The following is a 15139-nucleotide window of genomic DNA, read 5'->3' as shown; positions in this document are numbered from 1 at the left end:
GTTCGGCCATTTACTGAGGATGGGTGAGGATCGAGGTGTTAAGAGAGCTTATTTGGGACAACCGACTGGTCGCCGTCCAGTGGGTCGGCCCAGATACCGCTGGAGCGACAGTGTACAGGCGGATCTGTGCCAACTCAAAGCCGACAACTGGCAGGAAGTGGCACAGGATCGGGACAGGTGGCATTCTCTCGTTTTGGAGGCCAAGACCCTCTTTGGATCACTGCGCCACAATAGTTAGTTAGTTAGTTGTAATTTATTTGTTCCCGCGGAAGTTATGGATTGTGAAAAAAAAGTTATAACTCCCTAGGTATATAGTATATAGCTTAGGTAATAGCTTTTTTTTAAATTATGTTACTTTTTCATACAAACCAAGTAGCATAAATGAGTTTTACTATAAAAATACTAATGTTTATAATTTAATATTTTTGTTTATGTTTAAAATTAAATAATTCGATTAATTTAACAGCCGTTTAAAATATTTTTACATAATTATTAATCGTGGCTGAATGCCGGATAGGTCTGTGCTTTCGATGCTATCCTGTCAAGAAATTACAAAATGGCGGACGAATGTTTGATATGTCACCGTATTTAAGAATTATTTCGCTTAAATTTTAGTTTTTTCTTTGCAAGTGTGATGAAAAACATTGTGTGTAACTCCGGGGGTAAGAATATTGCAAACTCGGTTCTTTAATTCAATAATCACCCTCATATCCAAAATTTCACTTACCCCCCTCGATGCACAATGTACTATTTTGCTATACTAATTGACAACCTTTTCAAATAAGGTTTGTTTGGTATGTTACTTATTACACGAAAACACAGATTTAGAGTTCAGGCAAGCAGAAGCGAGTACAACATAAAATAATAAACAAACATATTTTTTACAACCGTATCCAAGATTTGCTAAAGTTGTGACAAAACTATTGACAACAGAGTTTATAAAAAGAATAACAAGATATAAGTGTTGATTACAAGTTATAATAGTGTTGTAACTGCTCCCTAGTGTTGTAACTGCTCCCTTAGTGTTGTAACTGCTCCCTCGGTCAATGTTTTTAAAAAGAGATTGGACAAGTGGCTTTTAAACAATAAGTTAGACTGATGTTACTTAGTGATGTGATACGACTTTAGAAGCTTTGAACTGTATAATACAGGACACTGTGTGACATAGGCTCATCAGCTAAATAGCTGCTCGCCTATAATTATATAATAATATAACATTGTTTGCATGACATTTTAAACCCAGTATAGATATAAATTTGACTACAGTTTAATGAGTTTAACTTACCTATTCCATTATTTCTATTGGTCTGTTTGCGCTCCAGTTTTTGTTTGAGCTTGGAGTGCATTCTCTGTGTTCGTTCATCTTTCTGGTAGACAGGCGGAGGTGGGGAGTGCTGCATGTGGTGCGGTGGGACATGGTGGAAGTGAGTGGGGTAGCCAGGCCCGTAGAAATGCTGGGGACCACCTGCACCATTTGCTGGACCCTACAATCATAAAAATAGCTTATTTACATTTATTCTGTTAACTTTTATTACTTATAATTTATCTTCAAAAGTAAATAATTAAGTCTTTTTTTATATGCAATATAGATATGCCGACTAACATTTATGTTTAAAAATACATGTTGTGTTTCAAAAGACTTAAGATTTTATATCACTATTTCTTCAAGTACAATCCAAAAACCTAAAATTCCAATCTTATCAAAAACAATAATAAGAAACAAACATGATTTTTATCTTGACATATGGTACAAATAGAATATAGACAGCGGTTACCAAACAATAACAGTGCACTAAACTAACCTTTGTTTTAGAGGGATCTTGAGATTCTTGTGGATTTGTCATGCTATCTAAATAATATACGTATTTTATATATTGGTGGACGTCAGCGCCACGTATCCGCCGATCGGCGCTCGCCGGCGATAACGTTCAACTTCCCAACTGCTTTATCGCAATCCACCAATAGGTATAACGAAGCTACGATAAGTACATCAGCAACCACACTAACCCAGTATGCATTGTACAATACACTAAAAATGTCAGGATTATTCCATCGTAATCGTAAATGCATGAACAGAATTTAACACAACACTGCCGCGCTGTACTTGTGTTTGAATTACACGCGAAATAACAAATCAATGGAATTTGTTTACACAGAAGGTGAACACGTATTCATTTTTAGCGTCAACTTCGTCCCGGTGTTCATATCATTGCAGTATCATTAATATTATTATTGTCCGTTTGAAAAAAACACAGTGGAATTATAAGCAGAACCGAAAAAGGCTTATTTGTATTCAACAGTAGCGCAACTGCTTCATAAAACAAAAATCCATAATTCAAAATAAGTGCAATAGACGAGGAGAGAAATCAAGCTAAACACCAATGTCGAGCGAGAGTAACAACAGAGGGATGAAAGCTTTTTATTCTAAATCGATTTCATATCAACAAACTAAACCGAGCGCTCTACGGCTTTAGTTCTGTCAATGTCAGAGTGACGTTACTGCAAATGTCAATGTCAAGTGCTTTTTTTTTACAATTATTTACAATTATGGCCTGGATGCGAGTCTTTTAAGCCAAATATCAAGTGCTTGATCAAGCGTATTTTTCTATGTAAACCGTTGTACTTCACGGTTATATTCAAGAAACGAATAATTTATTATATATTAAATATTTAAAAAGCCAAACAGCTATTATGCACCGTAAGCTTCAATCTTTTGTATTTGTTGATATAAACTACTGCTAAACAAAAAGTATAAACATACCAAAAGCTGTGTTCGGTGTTTTTCTTAGAATAACGGAATTTAATAAAATGGAAGGCGGAAGTCTCTTTTCAACTATATTTGTTAAAAAGTGACTCCCTGGGTTGCATTTTAGAAAATGCCTATAACATGACATGGTTGTGGTCGTCTCTTTCTAACAAAAATGGTTGTTAGAGACCATAACAGAGATTTCAGGTTATTAACAAAGAGTAAAGTAAGTATATAGGAAATTAAGAACATGGGACATAATAAAACCTCTCTGAACATTTTATATCTTAGTCTCCTAATAAATAAAAATAAAATAAATAAATATTATACGACATTATTACACAAATTGACTAAGTCCCACAGTAAGCTCAATAAGGCTTGTGTTGAGGGTACTTAGACAACGATATATATAATATATAAATATTTATAAATACTTAAATACATAGAAAACACCCATGACTCAGGAACAAATATCCATGCTCATCACACGAATAAATGCCCTTACCCACTAGGCCAAACCGGTCGTCAAGGTTTACACAACATCTGGAAATTAGGTTTGAATAAATGCGTCTGCATATTATAGACGCGTTTACCCAGATTATTGGGACCGTGCGAAGTACATGGTGGGGGTAAGTAAAGCGATCCCAGCGCATAAGGTGGTAAAAAATAGAATTAACTGCGGATAGCGTCCTTAACATTTCGTACAAGTTATATGGCTCGAAATGAAACTTTGATTTACGATTGCTCCTGAAATATTCATTTAAATTGTATGGTGTAAGGGACCATTGTAATCTGTATAAAATGCTTAATATAACTAACGTATTTAATTTGATAATTGTTAATAATGTATCCATTTAAATAGCTTTACAAATGCCACATATTACGTGATCTTTTTCTAAGAGTTAAAAATGGGTATAGTAAGTTATCCTTAAAAGATAGACATTTAACATCGCGGACTTTTTTGTAGATCTATAAATGAGAAACAACCCCACCATACATTGTGTTGTTATAGCTCAAACCTCAAACGGATTAGGCAGCGTTTTCGATTAAAACTCCTAGCCAGCGTGAGTTTTTCCGACAACATTGTTATATTTCAATCAATTTACACAAAACCTTAACAAGTTATATACCTAAGCCTTCCTCAAGAATCACTCTATTGATAGATGAAAGTCGTATGAAAATCCGTTCAGTAGTTTTTAGTTTTGGAGTAGTTTTATAAGATGTAGTGAATTGACGTTTTCCCCTAGACTTGCGGACGCTAGGTTGCGTGACAGTCGTGCACATAGCGAAGTTAATAACTGCTGTTTTTAATCCCTTGTATAATCTAGAATACTGTGTTGAAAACATATTTCATGAATTTATCGTAATTGATCGTGAGTTACTTTAAAATGACGCAACTATCCCAACTGGGGATCTAAATTCCCGTTATTTATAAAAAACCTCCGTATATCGTTTAATTATAGAAAAGCAAAAACGTTACGTACTACACGAATATTCTTGGTGAAGAGTCATAGGAAGCACAACGCGTAAGAATACTAAGAATATTTCTATGCAGTAATTAAATATTTCATGACTTGCGTTAAATAATTGTCTTTCAGTACACCTGCATGAAATAAGATGTTTTTCTAGCAAGTGTGATGAAATAGTTATTTACGATACAAGTGCAGGAAATAGGAAATTAGCAATGAGTGGAGAAAAATTAAAAAAAAAAACGACCGAAGGGAGTGTTTTAAATCGACACGAGTTGCGAATCACCTATTCGCACATGTATCGTACAGCGTTTTACAGTACATATGGCTCTTTTCGACATATGCACGGAAAGTGCACATTTCCGCCTGCGTGCGGGAAAGTAGCACCATATGTACTGTAATAGTTATTTGTTTTACAAGGGGGCAAAGTTATTGTTTAACCGCTCGTGCTAATATTGATACCCGAGCAAGCGAAAGATTCCAAAATTGAACCACGAGTATAGCGAGTGGAATCTTGAGCGTTGCGAGGGTTTCAAGACACGAGGGTTAAACAAACTTTGCCCCCGAGAACACAAAACACAAAAATGTTCACCACACCAACGCGAGGAAAATACTAACTATGAAATATCAAAAATATCTAATCAAAATAAATCCAAATGAACGTAATAAAAAAACATATCATTCAAAATCATCATTTAAAAGTCCATTCTACCAGCTATCTTAAGGAAACAACTCAAAATTTGCATCTGATTACTTTGCCCTATATGTCGATAAAATGCAACTTCCTCATTCGTTTTTGAACAATCAAGAGGGTCTTTCCCAGTTGGTGTGGTGAAAATAATTATTTGTACAACAAGAGAGCAAAGTTTGATATTTCTTCGAGTGCTTGTTTTGAGTCCCGTTCAAGCGAAAGATTCTATAATAACTCGCTACGCTCGTGAATCTAATTTAGAATCTTGAGCGTAGTAAGGGACTTAAAAGCGCACGAGATGTAAATAACTTTGATCTCGTGTAGTACACAAAATTTTTCACGTCAGTCAGCCATCAAAAAATACAACCTGAAAAAATGTAATCCAGACGGACGGATCACTATTTCACTCATGTTTTCTGAAGGTATTCTAACAATTAACTTTCATTACCGTAATAAAACAAAACGAAAGAAATTTCAATAAAATAATACGAAAATAATGAATAAACGAACATCAATTGACAGTTCAATCGATCACTTTTTTTGTAAAAAAAAAACACTGTAAGATCCGGTCCGAATTGCGGATACTACTATTTGTCAACTATAGTAGAGATCGTTAAAAGTAGTTAAGTAGAATTATTTACTGCGTAACAATTGCGTAAATTTGTATAAGTTCATTGTTTTGATTGTATAATAAAATACGTAAAATATGGTGTTTTTATTAAATTTTTAACTTTTATTTCATTAATTAATTATTACGAATGAAGACTCGTAGGGTGTTTTGGAACGATGCGGTCTGACTTATTTCGGGGGTCTATTATAAACCGTCAATATACCGTTGAATTACGTATGCACTTTTTTGTCTCTTTCTTTTTGCTAATGACGTGAAAGGGATAAAGACAGTAGAATCCAAATATTTCGAACTTGTATTAGGCCCCGCACGTTGAAATGACATTCGAATCCAAAGGTCACTTGAATGTTATTTTGTCTCACTCGGTGAGCAAAATGCGATTTTGCTCACTGTTTTTAAGCAGCAAATTACCCTTGTTCTAGCTGCTGACGTGAAAAGAAAATTACCTACTTAATGGGTACCTAAGTATCGTTCATGGTCTTCGGTTTGGGAATAGATGTTCAACAGTTTAAGGCCCTGTGAGTTCAGGGTCTTCTCTTACTCTCAATGAGCGTAAGCGTGAGCGAGACAGCTGTAAAAAACCTATCCTGGCTGAACCTACTGAACCTTAAGAGCAGATCGCGCTGTATTTCATTTAATATTTCTCCCCATTCCCATGGTAACTTTTACAATTATTTAGCAAGAGGCAAAGCAGACAAAGATGGAGTAATTACGCATAAATTGGAGCCTGCATCATAAAATGCCACAAATCGACCTACGTTAATTAAGCATTGTGATGTGCGGAGCCAGTGTCCTGTGATTATCCTCTATATAATATAACGAGATCATCTCTATTATCAATGATTGTAAAAAAAATGATTCTACCCCGACCTTGCTGGGCCAGTGAACTTAAACATGGCAGCCGACGAGAATATCCGCTGCCAGCTTAGCCACCGACGCGGCTAAATGACAGCTTTAGAGCTCAACTTTGCCGAGAAACTTGCTAAATGGTTTTTGCATGAGAAGTCTACTACTCGTTTTACAATGCAAACCGCATAACCATATATTTATTCGAGATAACAATCTCGACATAAATCTAGAATGCTGTAGGTGCGCTATAGTGGCTCGGTCATGGTTTACAATTTATAATTAAAGCTGTTGGTTTTATCACAGCGCAATTACTCTTGATGACGCCTATTAAAACTACTTTATACCAAAACTAGATCCAGTTTACTGTCACATATTAGGGCATTGCGTAACAGTGTAATAAATACAATTAGCAGAACAATAAATCGTTCGTTTTAGCTATTTTTACTTGTAAGGATTAAGTTCTTATAAATTGAGAGTTATTAGAATAACGTATTAGACATTTTTTTAAATCCCTTCCATGTACCCACATCTGCCTTTATTCAGTTGCTGTCATTCTGCCGAAACTTGGGTAGGTACAGTTAAATCTACAAAGGACCTAATTCATTCACTGTACGGTACAGCTTCGGTAATGAATGATTCATACGCGGTGCATTGAGTGCAGGGTACCCTCAAAGGCATACAAATTAGGTAACCTATTAAACTCGCGTGCCAATCGTGTCATTCTAGATTAATTACTGTTGCGTATAATCCGTGTAAATGACGTTTTTCGTACCCACAGTATTTGGATAACATTTTTGGCAGCCACTTTGGTTGTGGAAGGGGAGCCGGACAGCCGGAGATGCAAAATTTGGAGGTACTTGAACATCGAGAGACCTATTGGGATCGTAAGATCAGATGGTATGAAAAATAAAAGGTTATATAATATTTTCTTTCCCAGTGGTCAGGGAAGCGTCTACATATTAAAAAAAAAAACGGGGGTTGGTGGGGGGTTGCAAAATCGTTATGTAGATTGTGGACTTGGTCATTATAATCCAAGTTAATGCTTTAGGTAATTGTGCACAGTTACAATTTCGAAACCCGATTTTCAAATTGTCGCCGTCAGATTACGAAAATACGTACAAATAATTGTCAGATTAAGTAATAGCATAATTTTAAAATTTTAGCATTAATTTGAGAGTAAATGACCAAATGCACAATCTACTTAACGATTAATTTAACTTCCTACCAATGCTGCACCAACCACCGGACTAACGTAGACGGCTTTATATTATATGAAACAGCATTGTATGTGAAAAGCAATATAAGTCAATATACAAAATTTAAGTGCACGTAAAATTGACAACATAAAAAATAAACTATATAAAACAGCTCTTCTGTCTAAAAGTATATTTGGAATGGAACCCCGAATTTATAATATATATATTATTTTTAATACTACGTCTGTGGCAAACAAGCATATGGCCCGCCTGATGGTAAGCAGTCTCCGTAGCCTATGTACGCCTGCAACTCCAGAGGAGTTACATGCGCGTTGCCGACCCTAAAAACGCCCCCCCCCCCTGGTTGAGTTCTGGCAACCTTACTCACCGGCAGGAACACAACACTATGAGTAGGGTCTAGTGTTATTTGGCTGCTGTTTTCTGTAAGGTGGAGGTACTTCCCCAGTTGGGCTCTGCTCTAGATCTGGAATGACATCCACTGGCTGTGCTCTACCACACAAAGGGAGATGACATTCACAATGCCCATACCTCTCTTTTGGACGTAGTTTAAGGACGTACCAGAGTCCAAACGAAATTTACCCGAAAGCATACGGAAACTACAGGACATCCATATATTCAAAAAAGAAATTTTCAAATCCCTAGTAAATAAAGCATATTACTCCATAAAAGAATATCTAGATGATTATAACCTAATGACATAAATATTAATTATAACCATGACTAATGATATATTTTAATTGTATTTAAATTTTGAACTGTATTTTAATTGTATTTGAATTTTTAACTGTATTTTAATTGCAATGTAATACTCATTTTAATTGTTTTATTTTATAAGTTACAATATTGTGCAACAGTTTTAGTTTTAGTTTATTTATCTCTCAATACAATGTTCAAAGTTAATGCAAAAGGATACATAAGCAATATTACTTATCGTATAGTGATCGTCGGATACAATGTGAAATTTAATATTATTACAATACAATATAATGTTATAGAGGTAGTTATATACAATGGTATATAAATCTATCATATAATATTTGCCATTAAGCTTAGAATAAATTTAAAAGTGGGAAAAATTACTGTCTTGGGTGAGACTTGAACTCACGGCCTCTGGAATAGCATCGTTCGCAGACGTTTCTGCTTGTTATAAAATAATATTTGCCATATCAAAATGTCAAAAATAATTAATAGGAATAAAACACTGAAATTGTACCATGATACTACAGAGTACCTATCAATGAATAACGATATAAAAGGGCCTCTATGTCTTGGCGTCGGCTTGGCTTGGCTCACGTCTCCCAGATGTCTGGACAAACACTATTGTTCCGTGATGGGTAAAGTCGGAATTATGTATACTAACGTAATGCGGCGGCGGCTGATGGTGTGGCTGGTGGTGCGGCTGGTGGTGAGGCTGGTGGTGCGGGTGCTGGTGTGGGTGCTGGTGCTGGTGGACCAGGTAGTGGCGCATGTTCTCGTCCAGCACCGGCGGTAGCATGGGCGGCATCATCGTCGCCGACGTCACCACCGGCATCCCACCTGGAACACCATTAACGTGCTGTTCATTTATGCATAAACATCGACCCTTGTAGGCCTACTAGAAGATACCGAGTGAGTGAGTGAGTAGCAGTGGTTGATTAACACGTTTTACAACTGACGTGATAATCTTGATCAACGATTATACAATTGGTAGAAGAGCCCACTGCAAAATTTCGCACCGACTTGATACCGCGATGCACAATGTTTTCCCATAAAAGTGATGCTACGTCCGAATTTGATAGCATGCCACGATAACATGCCGAAAGTAGGTACAAAAAAAGAAGGCCACTTCGGGTTATTTCCACTTCCCACTAGTTACCACCAAGTTGTTACCAGTGGTAACTACTGGAAATTTATGTGTTCCCACCTTCTACCACTGGTAATAGCATTAAAACCTGCGTCTCGTTTAAGTTTGCGCTTATATCAAAAATACACAGTGTATTATACGTCATCGTTATTTATTCTCATCTTTAAGAGCTTTTATAATAATAATCATTTATTTTAATATCTACGACAGCGATTATTTGCGCTTTTTAAGTACAGTGAGTACAAAGATTTTTGGCATGCAAGGCTTCCCACTTCCTTGAATAAAAAACTACTTTATTTGCGTTTAAATATATTACTAGGAACGTAGTTTGCCTTTTACAACAAAAAAAATACATAGCTAACCTCAGAAAGTACGTATGACGGCTGTCATTAGCTATATTTATTCTGTACCTACTCTTGTCTATGGAAGTAGGGGTTACTGACATTTTGCAATGTTGCTCCACTATCAAGTGGTCTAGTTACTATTCTATTATCATACCGACCGTGACTACATAAAGCAACCACTAACCTAGGCTGCACCCTTTCTGCCCTATTCACAGCTTACAATGTAGGTGTGCTAAGTAATAATATATCCAGCACGTGTTACATAGTAAGACCACTTCCATTGGGTTTTACTTGTTGCTACGCAGAAAATGGATTTATAACCCTCATTATTTTGACATTGCCTACCAACCTTCATATTAGAAGTATATGTATATTTTGTGTACCCGCAATAATGTCATAAGTAGGTAGCTGGCCTTTTTTCATTCACATCTTGCATGAGAAAAAACCTACATCTTAGGTAAAACCTATGGAAAGGGTAGGTATACTTTGTTTAAAATTCACATTCTTGCTTCTTTCGTAAATAGGTATATTATAATTGTAATTTTTTATGGGTGCCATAAGGAAGAAACTTCATTACATTTAATAGGTATTAATACTATTAATAAAGCTTGAATACCTATACAAAAACGCCAGTTAACTCTATCTACCACCATTAGCTTTATAGAGTTAGGAGCTTGTAAAGTTAGGATTTATAGAGTTAAAGGGTTAGGATCAACGGAGTCAAAGTCTTGGTATTAAGAGATCTGATGACTTTTTAGTGTGAAAACTATAGGCACATGTTAGTCTTGGCAACACTTTACATGAAATGGTTTTGGTGGGATAAGTAAGTATTAGGGTACGTTCTTGTAGTAACGAAACGGCCAAGCTACATATTTTGACTAAGGTGTAGAGTTTGTGAAGTTAGAAGCTGGGCTCTACACGAGATCTGATAACTTTTTTACAGTGTGAACTTTATGGTTTCGTCTCGGCAACATTTTACATGAAAATGTTTTTGATGGGTACTATTATTCAGATGCGCGTAACTCAAATAGGTACTCGTATGTAAATATTTACCTACCTACATGCTAAATATAGGTCGCTGCTTTCAGAACTAACCTACCACTCTATTTTAAGCCCATCAAGCCCATGTGTTATTTACCAGCCGTTATCATACACGTTTCGTTTATTATTTACATGTTAGAGTTTAAAAATAGCGATGTTACTTTCTAATTTTGCACTGGATAATAGAAATAGTGAATTAGCGAGTAGGTAGGTACAAAATTAAACAAACAATGTTTACAATGCATGGGCCTTTACGGCCGCGGACGGTCACGGTGGCTGCGTTTGTGGGTTCTATCGTTCATTCAGATTTCAGACGGGGCGTTCCAATCGCCTATAGGAGTCAACGGTGGACGCGAGCAGATTAATGATCTCCGATTAAATTGAAATCAATTCAATATAATATATGTAAAAACCTACCTCTGAATAAATATGCGACTTCGAAATCGTGTTCGCGAATATTCTAAACTAGAATCTTGCATTTTTGTACTGCTTCAATGACGTATGCATCATGCGTACTGAGTATTAATAGTGACAATAAAACATTAGAAAGCTATCTATCTTCGTTTGGGCAATTTCAATACATTTCAACAATGTATGTACCTAAGTGACAAAACTGACTCGATAGTAATGAGCGTTCATGCTTGGTTTAAATGCCAGCAGAAGCAGTGACCTTAATAATTTTATGAAGCGCGCAAAACTACAGCTGCGTGGACGTTAAATAACGCATACAATATTGCTGGCTGTATTCAAATTCATGGCGAAGTAAAAAAGATCCTTTTACTCGAGAAACAAAGCACGTCAAGGCTGTCGCGGGATTCCTGTGGCGTTGCTCAAGAGCCTGCGGTTGAATGAGTTGCATTGCTGGCCGTGGATTCTCAATGAATACGCAAGCACGGGGATTCGAGTTCTTAGGCCAACCAGCGTAGCCTGATCTCGAAATCGGTAATAATATATTCATAAGCGCGTGTTCTCTCGAGTGGAGCTAGGAGTCGCTGCCTGTCTGACGCTGACACAGGAACATTGTACCACTAGATTTAGGGACCATTTACCAACACTACGCTGTTCCTGGAGGTACTCGTATGGTTCAAATGAACACGTAGTGTGACTTGCCTTTATTGTTAACTGGTTAACCTTTTGCATTTTGACTCGCCAGTGCTTGGTTGGTACTTGATCTAAACTATGCGATGCGGCGCGTTTCCGAACTGGCGGCAGCGGCGCGAACAAAAGTGGATGATCCCACAAAGAGACATTATCCGAGGCCGCAGACGGATTTCTACGAACATCCAAAACACGTTCATTCATAAAGCGCAACGCCACCGGCCGGAACGGGGGCGCCATGTCAATGTCGAAAAAAAAACGAAAAGTTAATTGGATGAATGCAGATCCGAGAAGTGGTTCCGTTATTTCATATCCATGGCGGCCGTTTTTTGCACGCTAACGCTAAAGCGTTGTAATCGTAACTGTAATAAAATTCGCTATTGCTGATGTGTTAAGATAAGAATGTAGGCCTATTTTTTTTTGAGACTAGGTAGGCTAAAGTTATTTATTATATTAATGTTAAATATCGAATATGTAACTATGTACTATGTACAAAAGCTTCAACCTATTTTTAAACTTATAACGTGTTAGGTAACTTAGGTAAATCAATTTAGACTAATTTCACAAACTCGCTGTGCCAAACTTAAACATCAATAAAAGTATGCAACTACCTAATAGATACATACATAGTAATGTACGGTACCTAATATGCCTAACTATTGTCCTATGTCATTAGAATTAATCATAGGCTGAGTTACGAAAGTCGTAAAACTAACAACAGCGCTATTAGTAAAATACCTATGTGTGCGTACATCAGGTGCCTATTATTATTATACATCATGCATATTATGCCTTATTGCATGTTAAAAAAAAATACCTATGCCGTGAATAATCTTTGCGTCGCAAAACCACTGCAAAATTAAATGTTATCGCTCCGTATGTGTATGTAATTAGAAAAAAAAAAACAGGCAATTTTATTCATCATATAAGCACAATACATGCCAACATAAGGTACTTACTTGTATTGGATTTTTCCACTTCATTTCTTATTCGGGACAGAATTTATAATAATGTCGTAGAAACAAATCTTATCGACACTACCGAAATCAAAACAAAATCACGAATTAGGTAAGTATTACAAATATTAATTACTATTAGTTAATTACTCATCTCTTATGGTTAACTCCTCACAAAAAAGGGATCATTCTGATTCAGTAGCACTTTTACTATAAGGTCTATAAGTAGTAATGTACTTATTTATACATACTGATGTACTTATGGGCCTTGGTATAACACTATCTTAAGTGTTAGGGTTAATAATTAGGAGTATACAAATATGTGGATTCTTAGTGTTGTACTAACTAACCGTAGTCGGCGTGCACGGTGCACATATGCGCATGCTGCGGATGCTGCGGGTGCGGGCACATCTCGGGCACGTAGTACGGCTCCGGATAGCCGTACTCGCCGTAGTAGGGCTCCGCGGGACCGGGCCCGCCGCCGCCCTCCGCGACGCCCACGCCCACCATCGTGACTAGCAGCGCATCGCGCGCCGGACCATCCGGAACCGCGCACTACTAACTCTGGAATAAGAAAAAAATATACTAATATCAATAATGAAACAGATGTCATATACGAAAGCACAAACGACCAAGGTCTATTAGTGCCCCGGTTGGAGATGGAAAGGAACCAACGTCTTCCGCATGTATACACGGCAAGATCAAAAAACACAAATTGAAATATTTTATAAAATAATTTGGCTTGTCCATTTGTAGTTGTAACTTAAAATTTATTTGTATTATGGAAGATTTATCGCGCATATTGCGAGATATTCTTAGTCTTTATTTCAGCAGTTTTATATTGATACTTTTAGTATAGAGCGGTTGACTGTACAAGTGTAACCGCCCCTTTACGCGTGTTACTCGACTCCATAAAACGTTGTAGCAGCTTAAAGCCTTGTTAATCTAATTACTCATAACGTAAAGAACAAGTCACACCATGTAATGTTAATGTGGGTGGCTACTACCTACCACAAGAACCTAGAACAATACATTTGTATACGTGCAGAGAAAATCTTTAGCGCCTTATTTCTTATTGCTTGGTCAAGTACTCAGTTACGAGAATGGAGAAAACTCTCTAAGAATGATGAAAAAGAGAGATCTTTGAACGTTGTTCCGGCTAGCATTGAAAACAATAGACAAATTTGCCTGAACCCGCACTTTAATCAAATATTATTTAGTTGGTAGTCATCTGTACTATGGAATTATTTATGGAATTGTTATTTTGGTATTATTATGGTATTATTATGTGTCTACTCTATGCGGAGACTCGGTTGTTTAAGCACGAAACCAGTATAATTATGGGGGTTTAAGAGGGAGGAATAGCGTTTTGAATCTAACGAAGTAACGATTTTTTTTTTTTATGAAATTCCATTTCGAGAGAAAACGTTTTCGGCTAACTAAATCATAACAAATCATTTTGATTTTGTTGTCGATCGCTTCAGCATATTACGAGTATATATATATTCTAGGTTATAAAAGGAAATCCTATAAACCTAGTTTTTCATTGTGCCAATAACATATTAAAATAAAAAAATCATGGAGAAAGGAAAATATTTAGAAGCAGAAAAACGTTTTTACAAGCTTTTATAACTTGCCCCGTTACGAGTATTAGTATGTCTGGAACAAATCTTGCAAGTTAAATTTGACCTACTTCCCGGATTCCGAATATTCCGATGAAGCTGAAAATTTGCATACGTATGTAAGTCGGGTGACAATGCAATATTATGGTACCATCAAGCCGATCTGATGATGGAGACAGGAGGTAGCCATAGGAAGTCTGTGATAAAACAACGCAACCTAATTGTGTTTGAGGTTTTTAGAATTGTCTCGATGAGTATTAGTTGCCTGTGGAAAAAAAGTACAGTCAGCGATAAAAGCTTGTACCAAAAACTTATTTGTTTTTGTATGTACGATCAGGTGGTATACTTCCCTCTTAATTGCATAATTTTTCTTATACACCTAGCATACAAAATAAGTATGTGTGTATTACCCGTTTAGTTTATAACGGCCCGATTCGAAGAATGAGATACGATAACGATAAGTTCTGGTTTAGATAAGTTCTCATTTAGATATCGTTTGTATGTCGTATAATTGACAGAAGCAGCTCGATTCGGGCAACCAATGTCACTTTGACGTTAGAAATATCGTAGATAGATCTTACTGGGATCACAGCGGAATCGAAATAAACGTCAATTTTGACATGTCGTTTAGTTAT

General features: G+C 36.5%; 1 protein-coding gene across 1 annotated transcript in view; it reads right to left on the bottom strand.

Moving 5' to 3' along the window:
• LOC133517663 (fibronectin type-III domain-containing protein 3a) overlaps positions 1-15139 on the bottom strand; it is a 79517-nt gene that overhangs the window by 5748 nt on the left and 58630 nt on the right. The window contains exons 2-4 of the mRNA XM_061851020.1: positions 13233-13446; positions 8961-9136; positions 1286-1484 (exon numbers count right to left, since the gene is read on the bottom strand). Of these exons, the coding sequence (XP_061707004.1) occupies positions 1286-1484; positions 8961-9136; positions 13233-13392 (535 nt within the window). The 5' untranslated portion in view covers positions 13393-13446. The remainder of the gene's footprint in view (positions 1-1285; positions 1485-8960; positions 9137-13232; positions 13447-15139) is intronic.

Source organism: Cydia pomonella, chromosome 5, assembly GCF_033807575.1.
Source record: "Cydia pomonella isolate Wapato2018A chromosome 5, ilCydPomo1, whole genome shotgun sequence".
NCBI classification, from domain to species: domain Eukaryota; kingdom Metazoa; phylum Arthropoda; class Insecta; order Lepidoptera; family Tortricidae; genus Cydia; species Cydia pomonella.
This window is presented reverse-complemented; position numbering and strand designations above follow the sequence as displayed.